Source organism: Magnolia sinica, chromosome 15 (genome assembly GCF_029962835.1).
Source record: "Magnolia sinica isolate HGM2019 chromosome 15, MsV1, whole genome shotgun sequence".
Classification (NCBI taxonomy): Eukaryota; Viridiplantae; Streptophyta; class Magnoliopsida; order Magnoliales; family Magnoliaceae; genus Magnolia; species Magnolia sinica.
This window is the reverse complement of record NC_080587.1, coordinates 9,670,023-9,690,482: the sequence shown is the minus strand read 5'-3', so window position 1 is coordinate 9,690,482 and position 20,460 is coordinate 9,670,023. Positions and strand designations below refer to the sequence as shown.

Here is a 20,460-nt window from a genome sequence, read left to right as displayed (position 1 = left end):
ATTTTATTTCAACTACTCATTAGAGCAAAATCTCTACTGCAACCCAAGCTATCATTGCGAAAAGAACACTTCCATCCAAAAAAATGTATTTATGGTTTTAAGAGACTGGTTTACCTGCACAGTACCAAATTCATCTGAACTTTCATCTAATGATGTCCCAACAAAATCGAAAGATAAACACTTCAGTGAAAGAGAAAGTGCTAATTCCTGCAACCTGTTGACGACTGCATATGGCTCGAACGATAGAACAGAATCCCAACAAACAGAAAAAATGAGACCATCAAAATGATGCAAAAGTAACGAAGGCTCTGGCATCATTATATCAATAAGCCAGAAATATTTTATTCAGAGCACAACATTGCAGATTACCATCACTCTTAAGCTGGCGTAGTGATGTTAAAGATATTTGGAAAATTTGAAAGAGCGACTGATCCCTGAAATGGCATGCAACTCTCCGATGATGTGTCGAAGGCAATCCCGGATTAGGCTGAAAAATTCAATGGTCAAGAAACATATTAGCAGGGACAAAGTTTAGTGGAAGATGTATCTGGTCATAATCTACTTATATGTCAGCATGCATGCATGCATACACACACACACACAAATATATATATATGAACTTCGGTAACAGAAGAAACAGTGTAACTGGATATATTCCACAACCAATTATGGATTTTAAAAAAATCCTTCACATAGAGAAGAAACAGTGTGACTGGATAGAGTCCACAACCAATAATGGATTCTTCAAAAAAAAAAAATCCCTCACATACAGGATCAAAGATATTTCACATGCATGAACCCGCAGTTACTGTATAGCATGCTTGTCAAACTATATAAGGCCAACGATAATATAGAATGTCAGAAAGTTGCTTGATAAACAGCAGCTTAAGCAATCTTTGCACATAGTGACAGATGAGTTTCAAGCATTGAACTGTATAAAGACTAGCAGCTGCACTCACACAATAGAGAAGATAAATACACTGAACATATTAAGAATGTTTTAAACAGATCCCTTGTCAATGAAAGTTTCCCCAGTTTTTGGAGGTCATGAACTTTACTGAAAAATTCCCAACTCTAAACCTCCATGAATTCTTAAAAACTCCGACAATTTGGAAACCACCACCAATTATGCATGATCATTTCAGAGTGGACATCAACCAGATTATATGCAACAAGGCCAAGAATCGAAGGGTCTAGGCGAAGAAAAAGGGAGAGAGACTGTTTGCAGAGGGTGTGAAACAAAGATGTGTCCATGGAGATATGACTCAACTCAGGCCCTAGAGGTTTGGGAGAGGATGTGAATTATCATGGAATTTGAGCAAGGGAAGTGAAGGTGACCTTAACAAGCATGAGCAAAGGAAAGGGGGTGGGAACACATGATATACCTATATAAGTGTGTAAGATAGAAAGTGAAATAGGAATGGTTGGGTTAACTAGTCATTTCAACAAAACTTCTAGGCAAAAACACACATACACTCTAGATGAATGGAAAAGAAGAATCCTGATAACTACTTCCAAGACTTAAGGAGGTGCACAAAATTGCTCAAATATTAGGGGATCAAATTTACAAGTCAGGCTAAAAGAACGAGAGGAAAGTGTAAATCAGAAATGGATTAAGATGGTGAGAAGGGATGTGAGGGTTGTTTACTTATTGCAGATAGGTCCTCATACAGGAATATCGACCAAAAATATTCAAAAGATGGGATAAGGCTAAAATGACTAGGGTAATGATGCATGTGTGTCTCTCCACAAATGCACTTATAGATATATGGCTGAGTGTATTGCATAATGTTCAATCCAGGTGCAACAAGGTTCCTCCGGTGGTGAAAGTTGAAACAAGAGTCTACCTGTTTGCCAAAAGAAGCTAATGATCTCGTGGATTCCCTACCTAATTGGAAGCTTTAGAAACCTTTGTTTGTTAGGCAATCCTTCATGCCCTTTATCTTTTTTTCTTTTTCAATTGACAAGAAATGATGTTATTCGAGGAAAAAGGAGAAACAGGAATTCATTAAAGGCAATAGATAAGCGTCTTCCATTACAAGATATGGCTTACAAACTCTTGTTGCCTGAAGCCATAGAATCAGCTTTCCTAGAGGCAGACCTAAAGTAGATAGGTCAAGTAGTAGGTCCTAACTTGATCTCGTTACTCATGAAAGACCACCTCCATGGGACACAACTCGACCTACCAGAGGCCCAAGGCAAGGCACTTTGTAAACCACCTTGACGATGGTCAAATCCCCTTAGTTGCCTAGAGAGCAGCATCAACAATTAACTTCCACCAGTTGATAGGAGCAGCTTCCAAACGACCTTTTTTCTTTTGGGGGGGGGGGGGGGGGTTCCAGATTTTTTTATTAATTGAAAGATGAAGCAATATTATTCATGCCAAAAGCAAAAGAAGACGACAACAAAAACAAAAACAAAAACAAAAACAAAAACAAAAAAAAAACACGCAAAGTGAAAAATAACAAAAGAAAAGAAAATACAACCCCACCCACAAGCCCTGCCTGAAAAGAGCTCAAGGCCTTAGGGCAACCAATCAAACAGAAACTGAAGGGCCTGGTTATGAACAACCATCGTTGACCTATTAAGATTCTGAAAGACCCAATTATTCCTCTCAAGCCAAATCAACCACACGCTAGCCAACAATGCAAGCCTCCATTTGTGGACCCCAAAGGAACCCCCTCCTCCCCCATGCGATTTCCTAAACAAAATGTCAATCGAGCGAGGCATCATATAAAGAGACGTCTACATATCTGAGGATGCCAGACCAAGTAATCCTCGAGAAAGAGCAATGAATGAATAGGTGATCCATCGACTCCATCCCCAGACATAGCAGACAAACAATAGGAAGCACCGTATTTCTTTTGGAGGTTGAGTCGACAATCAAGATCATATTCCGCCCCGCAGGCCAAGCGAACACAGCTACCTTAGGAGCCCATAGGACCACACGTGTGGTATGTAAACAATCCCCGACATGCTCAAACTAGGAGAGGCGTTGGTACAGAGAATCTACTAAACTTCTCATAACGCCAAACAAGGGAATCAGCATCATTCGAAGAGAGGAACAAATTCTGCAAACAAGACAACAGGCAAAGCAAGTCATCTAATTCAGAGTCTACAACAAGGCGAGGCCCAAAACCCTAGCTTAAAAAGGGGCTAGCCACAGAAATGTTAGCCCTCGACACAAATTAGATAGGCCCAGGAAAGGTGCCCGAAGCGAGAAATCCCCACACCAGACATCTTCCCAAAACCTAACTCTAGACCCATTACCAATAGCAAAGCTAATATGCTCAAACACAACAAGGGCAGCTCTGGCTATAGCTTTCCACGAAAAATGAGACACAATAAAGGGAGGAATCTTTAATCCACCAACCCATGAGGGATAAACCATACTTAGCAACAATGATATTCCTCCACAAATTATACTCCTCCACCCCAAACTGCCACTCTCATTTACCCAACAGGGCAAATTAACGATCACAAAGCTTCTAATCCCTGCACCCCCCTCATCGTAAGGTCGGCAGACCTCAAACCAATTAAGGAGATGGAATTGAATTATCGAAACCCCTCCTTCCCGTAAGAAGTTTCTTCTGAGCTTAACAATACCATGAATAACCACCGTAGGACATAGAAATAAAGATAAGCAATACAGGGGAAGGTTTGAAGTAATATCAGGTCGGATAATAAGAATAAATAACAGGGGGAAGTTTGAAAGATATTAAGGTTAGCCTTCCCCAATAGAAAGCAACTTGCTTTTCCAGGGGCTTAATTTCCTTGAATTAGTCCTAGTTTTGGATTGGTCCACTACAAAAACGCCTTTAAACTCATCACTAAGAAGGTTGCAACTCACCAAATTAGACAAATATATCTTTGATGCAAATCCATGGAAGAGCAACTCAAACATTCTGCCATCTTGCTCTTTTCAAATACCCCACATGGTCGCATGCAGGAGCATTCTCCATAACACTTTCCCATTTGTTCTAAACTGGTTAAAAGACCAAGCAGAGCATAATGCACCAATCAATTTTGGATGCACCCACGAAATCTCAAGATTTTGGAAGAAGAATGAATACCAACTTTAAAACTCACAATGCAAGATGAGATGGCCCATCATCCCCTTGTCTTTCAAACAAAGAAGCAAATGCTAGGGAGAACCTGATTCCATTCCTCAAAATTGTCAAAAGTGATTATTCTATTAAAAGTAGCCTTCCAATAGAAGAAGACTTCAGCCAGGAGTACCCCAACTTCAGCAAAAGGCAGCTCAAACTAATTTCCCATGGCAAGGGACCTAAAGAAGTCCCAAGGGACAAAGCAGCACCTATTCTGATATCCCTCTCGTTTACTAGAAGGCAAGTCTATAGTTGCAAGAAGCGTGAAGCTAAGTGGCAACAGATCGCATGCAAGATGGGGGACAAAGCAAGATGGGGGAACATCTATTTAACATGTTAGCAAGTATTGTGGAGAACGAGTTCGAAGCATGAGTGGCACCTTGATAGAAGGATTGTGCAAAACCATCTTCAAGCATACTGAACAAATATGATATAGCATAACAAATTCAAAATGCAAGAGGTTCCATTAAATTCCAAATTCCACACTTCTCTACCCATGATATAAAACCAGTTCTTGACAGGGTCATTTCTAACTGAAAGTGAAAATAGATGCAGGAATCTACGTGCTAGGAAAGAACTTCCAATCATGTGTTCCTAAAATCTATTCTAGCTCCATTACCAACTTGAAATCTCATTCCTTCAGTGAAATAATCCCCACATCTCTTGATGGGTCAGTAAAGGATGAGATGTCGCTCACTTCTGCTCCTAACCCCACCAGGCATCCATCCCTATCTCTTTACCATATTAGCTAGCCATAATATTCCTCCAAATCACATCACTTTCGCAGCTGAATCACCACCACTTTGAGAACAAAGCCCAATTTCTATCTCTAATTCTTACAATTCCACTACCCTATTTGACTATTAAACTTCTTCCCATTTCATAAGATGAAATTTATGGCCACCCATATAGTCGTCAAAAAAAAAAAAAAAAAGTTTATCATCTCTCATCCCTCCCAAAGAAAGTTTTGTTGAATCATCTTGAGCAATGTTTTCGAATCGCATGCAACAGCAAGGTGATGTGCGCATATGCAATCAAGTAGCCCCTTTTTTCTTTGAAAAATTTAAAAATCAGAAAAATCAAGAAAAATGGTGAATTTATGAAAAATTAGGAAAAAAAAAAAATATGTAAAATGCTATAAGTGTAGGGACTTGTTTTTATAGTTTTATAACCAACTTCATTAAAGTTTCATTAAATTTATTACATCTATTAGACTATTCAAATGAAAATGATGTGAAAAAATCAATGCATCATTGCATATACTCAAATGAATTCAACTAACAACTACTCAAATGAATGCATTAGACTACTCACATTTGAGTAGTTGTCAGTTGTTAGTTGTGTAGGGTATCTATAATGAAAATCTCCCTAGAACTAGATTGATTACGACTGCTCAAATGAATGCATAATTGCATATACTAAAAAATGTGAGAATGAGAGTGGTGAGAGTATTATAGTAGTAAGAGAGAGTATGAGAGTTAAGCTTAAGAGAGAATATGAGTAATAGAGTAAAGAGAGAGTAGGATAGAGAGAATAAGAATATGAGAGTATTAGAGTAATGAGAGAGTAAGAGAGTCAAGAGAGAATAAGAGTATTAGAGTGAGAGAGAGAGAGAGAGTGTGTGTGTGTGTGTGCGTGCGTGCGTGTGCGTGTTTAAGAGGCTTTAGGGCGTTGAAAATGGAGGGGGAGTGCTAATTTATAGGCTAAAAGTGAAAGAAAATTAAGAAAAGAAGAAAATAGAAACAGAGAGTATGCGATGGCAAAACCGCATGAACTGATGAACATGGCTTATGCAAACACATAAGCCCCAATGGCCCCAAAACCGCATATGCCACTGTGGCATATGCAGTTCAAGGACCCAAAATGGTATATGCCGTCACATAATCGCTCATGTGGTCGCATACGACAACATTGATCTTGAGCATCTTAGCGACCCTTCTTGGGATTTTACAGAGAAAAAACTCATGCATTGTGAGATTGGCAAGTGCAAATTTAATGTGTAATATCATGCCCCCTTCACCACCCACCCCCACCCTAGCAAAAGACCCACCATTGAAAGCTGCTTTTTGAACCTTTAAACCACTGGATCCCAAGTAGATAATGCACATGGATTTGACCCAAGCAAAAGCCTCAAGTATTTTGAAGGAAGAGAGGTCTGCTCACGGCCTTAGACACAAGCACCCTAAACATGTCATCCACCACATTTAGATCTGTAAATGTTGGTAATAACACTCTTGGACAATTAGATCTGAACACCCACAACCACTTCAAAAGCCTGAAGGTTTCCGTTGATGATGTAAGCTTGAGAAGGATCCTCATCATAGAAAATGATTGTTTCATCCTTAAAATGAAGGTGAAAGATAGCTATCTAAGACTTGCCAACTCAAAAGCAATTGAGAAGTCCCCTATCCACCACACTCTAAATGAACTTCGTAAGGCTTTTAGCCACAATCACAAAATCCAGCAGCTCTCCATTCTGACAGTTTTCTGGCTACTTTGAGGAAGAGGAACTGTGGTTGTTTCTAGAACTCCTCTTCCCCTTCAACTCAAATCATTGCCTTGATCTTCAGAGATATTGTGGAATGGTCTACTGGCCTATGCTCTTCTGGCAGCAGTGATCCACCCCCCTAGTGTCTGTTGGGCCTTTGACCCGGTTGAGTTGTATAGTCATTTAGGCCTTTCTTTTTGTTCTTTTCCTTTTTTCTTTTGTTTTCCTGCTTTTCTATCTGTTTTCGTATAGTTGTGTTTTCTATTTCTTGTTTTCTTTTGGCCTTTTTATAAACCATCTTCAAAAAAAAAAAAACAAGGAGATGGGATATCTTTATCAGGGACCCCTTTAGCTTTCAAAGAAGCCTGAAGAAGATTCATTAAACAGGGTAAAGATGTGTGTAGACAAGATACAATCCTCAGGCGACTTCATTCATTTATTGCTAAAGTTCATTCTCCTGGACTGATAAGAAAGGAAGGACCACTCTACATGACTATGCATCTTTGCCGTATCATCTTGCGAAGAAACTTGGGTTCCTGCTCCTTCCCCTCAAATCAACACATTCATTGGCATTAAGGATTTCAAAATCTGAAGATTGTTGATGCCCATAGAAATTGAGACAACACAAAATCCATTACGTCTATGAGGTGATTGGCAAGAATCTTGAAGAGACTTCCCACAAAACTAATCAACCTGAAGACGGAATATATCCATAGCCTCTCTTCAGCACTAGACTAGGGCCCCGTTTGTTAAATCTGAAGTCTAAAGACCGAATCTGAAATCTGAAGCCTGAATCTGAAATCTAAAGCTTGAATCTGAAATCTGAAGTTAAAAAACTTGTTTGATAATTATGGCTGAAGTCTGAAAATTAAGTACTGAATCTGAAACAAACTGTTTGTTAACAAACATCTTAAATGTCTGAAACATGTTAATTTGACACATATGCCCCTATCTCTCGTTTGGAAATGTTTTACATTATTAAGAAATTATTTTTTATTAAATGAAAATAAAATCATTATACTTAATTCAAATAAACTAAAATACTTAATAAAAAACTAAAATATCATCATAAGGCCCTCAAATCCTCTTAGCAGGAAGATAGTCACTATGTGTTGTATAGGATTGAACGCCAATAGCAACAAAACCTTCAAATAAGGCCCACCTTATATTTACATGCTATCCAAACCATTTATTTCCCAATTGGATGAAGTGAAAACACCTAAAATATAGCTTGATACAAAACTTTTGTGGCCTATTTAAGTTTATTTTCCATCCAATATGTTCATAAGGTCACAAATACCTGTATGAAGAGGGGGGAAAAAAAAATTTATATTGATCCAAAACTTCAGTGACCCCAAAAAGGGTTTCAATGGTAGACCTTCAATGCCCAACTGCTTTTTGCAACTTATTTTTCGTCTCGAGCTTTAATACGAGCTCGCCAAATGGATGGACGGTTTGGATATAACACATACCTCATGATGGGACCCACAGAACTTCTGACGTCAATACAATAGCTATATAGCCGTTGTGCGGTACACCAACAAATCCGCATCCTACTTGGATGCGGATTAGCTATTGACAGGTTGAATAGCGAGATTCGCTACCGAAGTCACATCATCAAGTTCCATGGGCCCACTATGATGTATGTGGGCCCACTATTATGTAGTTGCTTTATCTACACCGTCCATCTATTTGGAGATTTAATCTTAGAGCATGAGTTAAAGAATGAGGCAGATCCAAATATGTAGTTGACCCCACCACAAAAAACAGTGGGGAGATTGATGCCTACCATTGAAACCTTCCTAAGGCTCACTGTGATTTTTATTTGAAATCCAACCCGTTCACAAGTTAACATAGACATGAAAGAAGGGAAAAAACAAATATTAGCTTAATCAAAAACTTTTTTGGCCTATTTAAGTTTTTAATGGTGGGCGTCACTCTCCCCACTATTTTCTGTGGTGAGGTCCACTGGAGCTTTGGATTTGACTCATTCTTTGGCTCTTTACCTAAAATTATATTTCCAAATGGATGGACGGCGTGGATACAAATCATACATCATGATGGGGCCCATGTACCTTGGTGATGTAACTTCAGTAGTGAGTCTCGCTACTCAACCTGTCAGTATCCAATCCACATCCGCGGAAACAGATTGGCTACTCCCCTGCCACCAGCCAATGGTTGGTGCTATGTGGGCCCCACCATGATGTATGTGTTTCATCCATGCCATCCATCTATGTTTCTAGATCACTTTATGGTATGAGACCAAAAATGAGGTATATCCCAATCTCAAGTGGACCACATTACAGGAAAACAGTGTTTGAATGAACGTCGACCATTAAAAACTTTTTAGGGGCCATAAAAGTTTTGGATCAAGCTGATCTTTGTTTTTTCCATTCATCTAGGTCTATATGACCTAATCAACAGATTGGATGTCAAATAAACAGTACATTGGGCCTTAGGAGAATTTTAATGGTGGATATCTAATCAGTATTGTTTTCCTGTGGTGTGGTCCACCTGAGATTTATATTCCTCTCATTTTTGGTATCAAGCCCTAAAATGATCTTTAAAAATGGATGAATGGAATGGATGAAACACATACATCATGGTGGGCTCAAAGAAGTGCCTCATGTTAAAAGTTGGGATATGTACAACGCAAGGGAGAAAATCTCTCTCGCAAAGGGTAATTTTGGATTAAAAAAATAATAATCACAGAGCGCATTCTTCTCATTCCGTATTAAGCTAGACTCCCATCACGGAAAATTTTCAACATAAAACCGTGGAGCGCTTTCCTTCTTATGCGTTAACAAACACCACTGAACATGGAAAATTTTCCAAATTCCGCGTTAAGTACAAAAATTCAGAGTTAACAAACAGGCCCTAACTTGTCAATTTCAGAGGGACTTGAAGTTGTACTCTGTTTTTTCCTTTCTCTTTTACTAAATCGTGATTTACCAAGGAGAAAGGCGCAGCACTGTTCAAGAAATGAAAATCAAGCTATGGCAATATGACCATATGATAGCAAGGGTCAATATAATGGTAAAGGTCATTATCTAACAGAGAGGGAAAACGGAAAAACAGAAGACCTAGAAAAAAGTGGGACCAGAAACTTAGAAACATTAAACTCTTTTAATTATTTTAAATAGTTACCTTATGCCGTTTTAATGAAATATAACCCATTTTCTAAAAAAAAAATAATAATAATAATAAAGAAACAACCCATCACATAGCTAGGGGTAGCAATGGGCCGAGCAACCTGACCCTGCAGGGCTAGGGCCTGGGCCCATAAACTTCACCTGAGGGTTGGACTCGAGCATGAATTCTAGACCCGAGCCACTAATGAAGGGCCATGACAACGGGCAGCAATGGCTAGGCTAGGGCCAGACCCTAGTCCCCTATGCACCGGCCCAGCCCAGCCTCGGCCCTAATCAGGCTCGGCTTGGCCCTATAGGTCCAGCCTTATAAGGAAAATAGCGACATAATCAAAGGTTTGAAATAGTCTAAATCTAAGATTTTTCTTGTGGTATCCCATCCATCTAGACAAGTCCTATCATTTTGATGATAGATACATGGCCGATCAGAAAGTGCTTTTTTGTATAAGATATGAAAGTTGAATGGGACCCTCACAATTGTCTTCAAATCGTTCACCCTTTTATACAATAGTGACCCACTTAATCACTAAACCAGGCCAACGGACCAAGCCGGGCCATTTATCATTGGCCCTAGCCCAGCCCCACCTAGCCGAAACATTAGGCCTCAATTTCATGCCCAAGCAAGCCCTTGGGCCAAGTTTAGGGGCCCAAGCTCTAACCCACAGAACTTGGCAGCCCAACCCTTACACGCGACCAGCCATCAGTTGTGCAGCCATCACCCTCAATCACGACCAGCCCGTCAGCCCAGTCCAATAATCAAATAGGCCAACATAAAGAATGGACAGTTTAAAGAAAATTGTTAGGGGTTCCCATCAGTTCCCATATAATGTGCATGTATAGTTTACAGACGCGTGTTCAATTCAAAATCATGTTTCAATGGCCCAAATTGTTAGTGGTTCCAATCGGTCCATGATTGACATATCATACCTTTGATCCTTGGCACGAACTGGGCTTATAGGACTAGGGCCATGCATTTTGTGGACTAGCTCCAAGCTAGGGCCAACCCCATCCCGGCCCATTGCCACCACTCCACGTAACACTTTTTGTCTCACATAACACCATTTTATGTGATGGGACTCATCGTACCCAAAAAAAAAAATTTCCTAAATTGACATTCCAAACCTTTAATCATTTAGGTATTTTAACTCTTTTTTCTTATGGCCCGACCTGGCCCTCTAGGGCTAGGGCCAGGCCCATGTGTTTGGTGGACTAGGTCAAAGCTAAGGCCAACCCCAGCCAAGGCCATTGCCACCTCTAAATGTAACGCATTTTGTCTTTTGAAAAATGTGATGAAATGTTGTTAAGATTTGAGAATGAGTACAACGGATAGGCCAAGAGAAGAGAGTGACCCTATCATCAATCCAAGTATAAGGCCTAAAACATAGGCCCCATGAGATGAGGGGCTAGAAAATACAAGAGATAACAAATTAGAAGATGTGGCCATCAGCACTAGCGCTAATCACAAGATAATATATTTGGTCTCTGCAATCTCCCAGCCTGTGGTCATAGCACAAGACCAATCCCTGAGAAGCTCCACTTTTTAAATAGTCATAAATTCTACCCTTGTAAAAGCCCACTCAGCTAGAGTAGCCTTAGCACTACATTTCATGCTTCCCATCCACCTTTCAAAAATTCCCAAGGCTGTTTGTTTTCTAATTCACTGGTGCAAATACTTGTAAATAGGTAATAATTAATTACCAGTGTAATTCCTGCACTCTTTTCAATGCTGACGCTGATTGGTTGCTTTTTTAACACTAAAATCAAGGAGGGTACGAATTTCATGTGGGACCCACTGTGATGTAGGTGGCTTATCCACGCCATTCATCTGTTTTGCAGGTTGATTTTAGGGCATGAGCCCAAAATTAAGGCGAATCCAAAGCTCAAGTAGGCCACGCCAGTGGGAATTGAATGATTACCATTAAAAACCTTTAGGAGGTCCTAAAAGTTTTGGATCAATCTGATATTCGTGTTTTCCCTCATCTATGTCTATGTGATCTTATGAATGGGTTAGATGATAAATAAACAATCTTTTGGAGCCTAGGAAGAAAAAACTTTTCAATGGTGGATGTTTTACGCCCACGGTTTCCTGTAGTGTGGGCCACTTGAGCTTTGGATCTGCCTCATTTTTGGGCGCGTGCCCTAAATTGTTCCAGTAAAACAGATGAACGGCTTGGATATTTCACATACATGTGGGGCACTCAAATTTACGTTGGTACCTTTGGGACAGTTTTCGAGGAGGAAATACTCCGTTCATTTCAAACAGGGGTAAAAATTAATAATTTGTTATTTACTTGTATTTACCGAAGAAATGAAAAATCAAACACCCCCTAAATTATACCCTTGTCAAACCCACTCACCTAGAGTGGCCTTAGCACATTTCATGCTTCCCATCCACCTTTCAAATTTTCCTAACCCTTGCCAAATCCACTCGAGTAGCCTCAACACTACAATTCATGATTCCCACTAGAAGTCATACACTATATAAACAGTAAAAAGCACCATCTTCCATGTTCTTTGGCACAACCCCATGCCTAGGGTCAAAGTGATTGCGTGTTTGGGTCGTAAGATGATAAATGGTGCGTGGAATTCTATTTTTCCATTCCACTCGATCAAGGACCATATGCTCAATGAAAATACAGATCATCAAGTATTTTCTTACTACCCCCACACACGTCCTTTTAGACCTTCCCCTTGTCGCTTTAGAGCCACCGACTCACTCCTAACCAATGCAGTTCTCGATCTTCATTGCACATGACCATCTAAGTTTACTTTCCCTCATCTTTTTTACCTACTGGTACTACTCCTAAGCTCCCTCAAATGCATTCGTTCCTAATTCCATCCTTCGTCATCTTGTCATCCATCTCAACATCCTAAATTCCGCTATGCTCATCCTATGAAAATGTTCCTCATTATCCCATAAAGCATGCCTAGTCATACAACTATCCTATAAAATTTCCCCTACAATTTGACGGGTTTGCATAAATCACGTAGAACTCCATAGGCACATCTCCACTTCATCCACCCAGCTCTAACAAGCAACATCCTTCTCTAGTTCTCAATCTCTCAATTCTCACCAACTATCGAGCCAAGATGTTATAAATGGAGAAGGGCATCGAGTCGAGTCAGACTAGATTGGGTCCAACTCGACTCGATCCAATTTTTCTAAGAACCTGATCCGAACTCGATCTAATCAAGGACCGAGTCCAGCAAGGCTGACTCGATCCAATCTGAATCCTTGCTAGCCTGACCCGAACCGAGTTCGCTCGGTCAGGGAAACCGAGTCGGTCGAGTTGAGTCTGTCCGATTGATTCGGACTGGGCTAAGTCAAGTCAAGCCAGAGACTCTCGTGCTAGGAAGGAAATTGGGAGAAAGAGGGAGAGAAAGGAGGAGAGAGAAGAAGAGAAAGAGGGAGAGAAAGCAGGAAAGAAAGAAGGAGAGGAGGGAAATCAAGAGAGAAAGAGGGAGAGAAAGGAGGAGAGCCAGGGCCGAACACTGCAGCCAAGCCAGCGAGGTCCTGACCTCAGTTGGACCACCAGCGAGCCAAGGCAAAATATACAGAGAAATAAAATTAAATTAAAATTAAATGGAACCCACCTGATGAATGGAGGAGGATGAACGGTGAAGATCGATTGTTGGGCTGCTGAGTGGCCTGAATTCGGATCGAGATGGGTGCAGCGCCGCTTGGGTAGGGACGGGTTAGGGTTCGTCGTTCGGGTAGAAAAGAGGGGTAAAAGTTTTTTTTTTAAAAAAATTTTAAAGATACTTTACACTACCCGACCGGATCGAATTCCGAAACGGATCGGATCAGATTGGACTGGCTACTGACCCGAACTCGACTCGTTTTGCGGTCGGATCTGAGTGGGTCTACTCAATCCAACCAAAACTTGGCTTCCGGTTCGGGTCGGATCGAATCCGACTAGTTCGATCGAGTCGGGTCGGATCCTACCCACCTCTAGTTACAAATGGTCGCTCTAGGTACAAAACTAATCCTTTAGGCTACTAGTATAGACATCATAACTCCATAAGAGTAATTTCGTGTTTCACTTGGGGCGTGTTTGGATCGTAATTCATTTTGCTCAGAGAGAAAGAGAGCTCTTCCTTGCAGCAAAAGCTAAAAAGCATTTTTTAGACCATAAGCAATATTAAGGTGTTCAGCATTCTTTTTTTACAATTTACCAAACTAAATTTTGTGGCATAACTAGCTGATTTGCTGTTGTCGGCAAAAAAAAAAAAAAAATTTGCTTATGCCAACGCATACAAATGCAACCATAGAATCATGGCTTCCTTTTTCTTCTCTCCGCTATTTAAACCACTAATTGGGGGATGTGGACCTAGTTATGCTCAGTGTTCGCATTGTCAACGAATTGTCGATAATATCGCCGATAATATCGGTGTCGCTAGACTAGCGGCACCAAAACCCCCATTTTTCGTTTCTCTCTGGATTATCGGCGAAATATCGGCGATATCTTCGATAATTTTGAATTTTTTCCAACAAAATAGGTAAAAAGCGAAAAAAATCGAAAAAAAAAAAAAAAAACCTTTGATTTCGGTAATACTGGTTGATGGTTGATCGGAACTCGGAAGAAAAGAATCTCGTGGGCAGAAATCAACAGCGCTCGTCTCGTGTGACTCACAAATACATGATTTCGGCGAAAAATCAGGGATTTCAATGAAAAATCAGGGATTGCGGGAGATTGTTTGAAACCCTCGGTCGAAAATCGCCCTCTTCGCCGAAAACCCTCTTCGCAGACGAAATGCAGGATTTTTGTTTTTTGTTTTTTTTTTCTTTTATGCTTCAGAACTACGAAAGCAAATCGGCGCATGGTGCGCTTCAGCGTACTGAGTAAACTTTCTGGGCCCACCATGAATGTATGTGATTTATCCACGCCGTCCATTCATTTTTCTAGTTCATTTTAGGGGTAAATCCCAAAATTAAAGCATATCCATAGCTCCAATGGACCACACCACAAGAAACAATGAGAATAATGATTTTCACCATTGAAACCTTCTTAGGCCCCCACAGTGATGTTTATTTGTCATCAAACCTTTTTTAAAATATAAAAGGGCATGGAAGAAGGGTTAAAATAAATATCAGCTTGATTCAAAATTTCTGTGGCCACCAAGAAGTTTTTAATGATATGCGTTCAATTCACACAGTTTCCTGTGGTGTGGTCCATTGAAGATTTGAATGTGGTTCATTTTTCGGATCACGCACTAAAATAAGCCTTCATATATGATGGACGGTGCAGATGTAAGGTACATACTTCATAAGGGGTCCCACAGTTATTGGCTACTATACCTCACACCAACTATATAGCTGCTGTAGGTACGTGTCGTGCGAAGACGAGCACTGATGCTCCTCGAGCTCCGAGTTGTACGAACAGTTCAAAGGAGATCAAAGTTACATCGGCCCCACAGTGATGTATTTATTATATCTACACCGTTCATCTGTTTTTAGAGTTTATTTTAGAGCATTATCCAAAAAAATGAATCATATCCAAAGATTATATGGACCACACCATAAATAGCAGCGGAGATAATGATTTTCACCGTTAAACAATTTGTAGGACCCACCGTAACGTTTATTTTGCATCCAATCTGTTCATAAAAACACAAATATCTGAATGAAGAGGAAAAACAATTTTCATATTGATCCAAAACTTTTGTGACCCCAAAAAGGGGTTTCAATGGTAAACGTTCAATCCCCCACAGGTTTTTGCAGTGTGGTCCACTTGATAGTTATATCTGTCTTATTTTTCGTCTAAGGGCTTAAGACGAGCTCTTCAGATGGATGAACAGTTTGGATATAACACATACCTCATGATCAAACCCACATAACTTGATGACGCCAGTGTGAGACAACACCAGCCAATCCGCTTCCGGACTGCGCCAGAACAGAAGTGAATTGCGTACTGAGTAAACTCAGTGGGCCCATTGTAATTGCGAATTTGATCCACTCAGTCCATCCATTTTATTAGATGATTTTAAGGCACAAGCCAAAAAAATGAAGCATATCCAAAGCTTGGGTGGACCACACCGCATGAAACTGTATGAATTGAATGCTTACCATTGAAAAATTCTTGGGGCCACAAAAGTTTTGTATCAACCTGATATTTCTGTTTTTTATTCATCCATGTCCCCGTGATCTTATGAATAGTTTGTATGACAAATAAACATCACTGGGCCCTATGAAGATTTCAATGGTGGAAATTATTATTACCATTGTTTCATATGGCGTGGTCAACTTGAAACTTAGATAAATTTATTTTGGTTATTATTAGAATGATTTCTTATGGAAATGTATGCTTTTTTGGGCCCCATTAAATGAAAACTTATTATTTAATAATTTTTTTACGAAGTTTTATTTTCTAAATATGCAAATATGTATATTTAGGCATGTCCTAAAGCTTCATTAAAAAAATTTCACCGTTATCTCCATGTTTTCGCATTTTTCTCCGAATTTCCGGTTATCGGTGATAACGATATTATATCTTTATCTTTGGCCAACGAAACTTGTAGCGATACCGACAACTCGAACACTGGTTATGCTTATGTTCAAGAGAATAAAAGTAGGTTTCACATTTCTTTGGTTGAAGAGGAAGGAGATTTGAAGAGCACTAGTTTCAATACTAGTGGGGTTGCAGGTAGAGTTGGGCACGGGACGACTCGACTCAGCAAACTCGACTCATCCCACTCATTCAGATCCGACTCGACTCGGCAAACTCAACTCATCCCACTCGTTAAAATCCAACTCGATCTGAACCGAGTGGGTGAGTCAATCCGAATCGAGTAGACTTTGTCCAATCCAAACTCAAACCAAGTCAAGTTCGGGTCACCTAGTAGCTCGACTCAACTCGACCCGAAATCCAAATCGGTACTAACTCGACTCAATTCGAAACTTGACTCATACATATATTAAAATAATAATAATAATAATAAATAACAAAAACTCAGATGTCGTGTAGCTGATGTAGAGGCTGCAATTCCGACAAGTGCGCCTAGGTTTTGAGTTGTGTTTTCAGCCCGTGGATACCTGCTGCACCTGACCCAACTCAGTGCTGACTTGACCCGACTCGGTACTTGTGAACGGGTCGGACTCGGTCCGGATTAGTCCAGGCCAGACCCAGACTCGGATCGGGTCAGGCATGCTGGACTCGGTACCGAGTCAGGTCGAGTTCGGGTCAGGTCTATTTCAAAACCGGATTAAATCAGGTCAGCCCTAACTCAGTTCGACTCAACTCGATGCCCAGCTCTAGTTCCAGGGAATCATTCCACACCCACGACATTTTACTTCTTCCGTACTTTCAAATCAGGACTTTTTTAAGTCCTGATTCAAAATCGTCTGAGGGATCTAGACAGTAGAGACGGATTAGACTGCTGTTGATATGAAGCAATCCAGTGCATTCAGTTGTATGAGAAGTGCTGGTTTCAGAATTACTGAGAGAGAGAGAGGGAGGGAGAGAGAGAGAGAGAGAGAGAGATTCCCATGTACAAACTTTTGGGACTGCAGGAAGGGATTGATACATTGACATTCTTAAGAAGATGTGTTGTTCTTAGTGACACCAGATAATATTTTCTGAATGTGCCACCACAAAACATCTCCACTATGGTGTACTATCTGCAGTTTTCTATGGTGGATTATAAATATGGTATACTAATTAAAGTTCCTCCACCAACTTTCAGAGCAACATGTTTTTTTATTGGTCCCACTCCCATCTCAGCGACAAGGTTTCACTTACAAATGGAAAGAAAGATAATTCAGTTCTCATCAACTGTGAAAAGGCTCACCCAATTTGCACATGATATCGAGTAGAAGCAGACTAACAAAATGACACAGGAAAAAAAAAAACATAACCAGAGCTTTTTTCTGTCATAACCGTGGGCCAACCTCCACTTACAGGTCTTTAGAGGAAATATATGGAAGTTGAAGTATCTAAACAATAACTAAAATTTTGTGAAAAATTAAAAATAAAGAACAAATATTATGCAACTCAGTAGATGATATATTCTTTCTATATAAGATAATGACCATTAATTAAGTGTATAGGATGCTCAAAATATCTAAACAACTACCGAAATTTTAAGAGACATGCATATAGTTACCAGTTTTCCAGTGAATGATATCATATATGGACATCAAGGATACAAGTTATTCTGCAGAAATGTTACAGACATGGCAAACACTAACCTGATTCATCTCAGACACGAGCTGATTTAATATCTTCAAACCAATGGAATAGTGGTCTAGCGATGTCTGATGAAAATAAAAGGTATCTGTAAGGGTTCTTGCTGATAATCTAACTCATTGTTTGACCAATTATGCTTTCAAGCATGTAGAATTGGAAGCATAAATCAACTTAAAAATGTACAGGTAAAGAAATTTATACGAATACAAACATAAAATCACTAATCATGTAAGCCTAGAATACTCAGACTTCCATCACAGCAATTTAGATTCCAAAGATAACCAGCTTCACACAAGCCATATATCATTCTGTCCTTGTCACGATTGATGGACAATAAGCATATAATTCATCAAAAATCTTGGTTGGTAGTAATAAAAACTGAAGTATCCAAAGGGCTTCAAGTCCTTGCCACTCTTTTACTGCAAGTGTTTCTTCGCTCATCACGATTGTGTCCAAACAGGTAAAACAAAGCTTGAAATTGAACAGCAAAACAAAATCAATGAGATCCCGATGACTATCACAAAGTGGTTTCAGCAATAAATTAAAGAATCAACTGAAGAAATTCCCCAACAACTTGAACTGGTAAAGACTCCACCAAAAATTGACATTAATATGTGAAGCAATGAGTCAATACTCTAAATTCTCTGGTTTTTAAAAAAATTAAAAATTAAAAATTTTTAAAATGTACGGAAGAAACAAAATCTAAAAGCAGAAACAGAGAGCCACACGGGAACAAACAACAATTTCAAATATCTCTATCCCTGTATCACACCCCTCCTCAGGCCTCAGGGTAATTAACCCTGAAAACTAAAAATTATATATCCCAGGTTTCCAGAAGCCCGATAATCCTTCCAACATGCAAGAGATGACATGATGCGCCATTCGCAAGCAGTCAAACTTGGGTATGTTCAAAAGATTATAATCAAATGTCAATGATTCCCTTTCCAGCTCTCTGCCTGGGTTCATCACTAGCTCTAGAGGTCAAACTTAAGTGTGCTCAAAAGATCAAAATCAATGTCAATGATTCCCTTTCCGGCTCTCTGCCTGGGTTCATCACTAGCTCTAGAGGTCAAACTTGAGTGTGCTCAAAAGATCATAATCAAATGTCAATGATTCCCTTCCCGGCTCTCTTCCTGGGTTCATCTCTAGCTCAAGAGGTCTAAGGTAAGGTCATCCCCTTTCTCCTGTCTTACATTTGATAGTGGTGAAGATTCCCACTCCGCTAATGGAGAGAGCTTCCAAAATTGGTCTCATTAGAGGCTTCTCAATTGGAGAGTCCGAGCTTGATATTTAACACCAATTTGCGGATGATACTCTCATTCTGAGTGGAAGAAATCTTATCTATCCTAGGGTGGAAGAATGCCCCTTATCAAATCAGCTCCCGCTCATCTTCCAATGTATTTTCATGTCCCTTCTCAAGATTCCAAGTATTGTTGTAGATCAAATTAAAAAGCTCCAAGGAGATTTACTTTGGTAAGGAAATTCCATGTCCCTTCTCAAGATGCCAACTAGTGTTGTAGATCAAATTGAAAAGCTCCAAAAAGATTTAGTTTGGGAAGGAAAAGGTGATGGGCATAAATTCCATCTTGTTAAGTGGGATGATGTGAAGAAACCCAAGAGAAGGGCAGGGCCTGACTAAGAAAAAGGATAATAATTCTGCTAAAGCCATAGCTCTGCTTCAAGAAGTTAAGTAGGCGGAGAATTTCAAGGTGACTCTAGTAAAGCTATAAAATGGGTTGTACCAAGATCATGGCTGTGGAGGATCACAAATTCAACGGAGGAGGCTTTAGACATGTGTATGGAATGTCAGTGAATTTCTCTCATGTGCATAGGGAGCTCAATGCCGAAGCAGACTCTCTTACCAAAGATGTGGCAGTCAGGGGATCCCTCATTGTGCTAGATAGAAGACAACGTTTGCAAGTAGATGCCTTTGCTACGTTTTAATCGGACTAAAATTGGGCATATGGAGTGCAATTTTAGTAACAATGGGAGTGGAAACAAGGAATTAGTTAAGATTGTCGACCAAGAAATTGCCCAAAATCACCCCTGTTGATACCTTGATAATTCGTGAGTGGAGATTTTGAGAAAGGAGTTGCAATCCTTGAATTAAGCTCCCAAATATATAAATAAACAGTCCAAAAATCAGCACAAGTTGGGCCCTAGGGTGGATTGTGGGCCCACATTATTGTTGCGCCCTACAGTGGGCCTAGGTGGGCTGTGGCCCTGCATCACAAGACGAGGAAGGATATAACTAGAAATGAGTGCATTCAAGGGAACTTAGAAGTAGTACTAATAGATAGATGAAGGAAAGTAAACTTAGATGGTATGGTCATGTGCAAAAAAGACCACGAACCGTGCACGTTAGGAGTGAGGTTGTACAAGTTAAAGGCTCTAAAAGGGCAATGGGAAGGCCCAAAAGGTCGTGGTTGTAGGTTGTAAGAAAAGACCGGATAACATGTGGTCTAACTAACAATATGGCCCTTAATATGGAGGAATGTTACTAGGTGCGACAACAGTGTGGCCACAGT

General features: G+C 40.0%; 1 protein-coding gene across 3 annotated transcripts in view; it reads right to left on the bottom strand.

Moving 5' to 3' along the window:
• The window catches only part of LOC131227118 (uncharacterized), a 68,467-nt gene that overhangs the window by 41,631 nt on the left and 6,376 nt on the right, over positions 1-20,460 (bottom strand). For all 3 annotated transcript variants that reach the window (XM_058222834.1, XM_058222836.1, XM_058222835.1), the window contains 3 exons: positions 17,935-18,000; positions 370-487; positions 115-224 (listed from right to left, as the gene is read on the bottom strand). In XM_058222834.1, the coding sequence (XP_058078817.1) occupies positions 115-224; positions 370-487; positions 17,935-18,000 (294 nt within the window). The remainder of the gene's footprint in view (positions 1-114; positions 225-369; positions 488-17,934; positions 18,001-20,460) is intronic.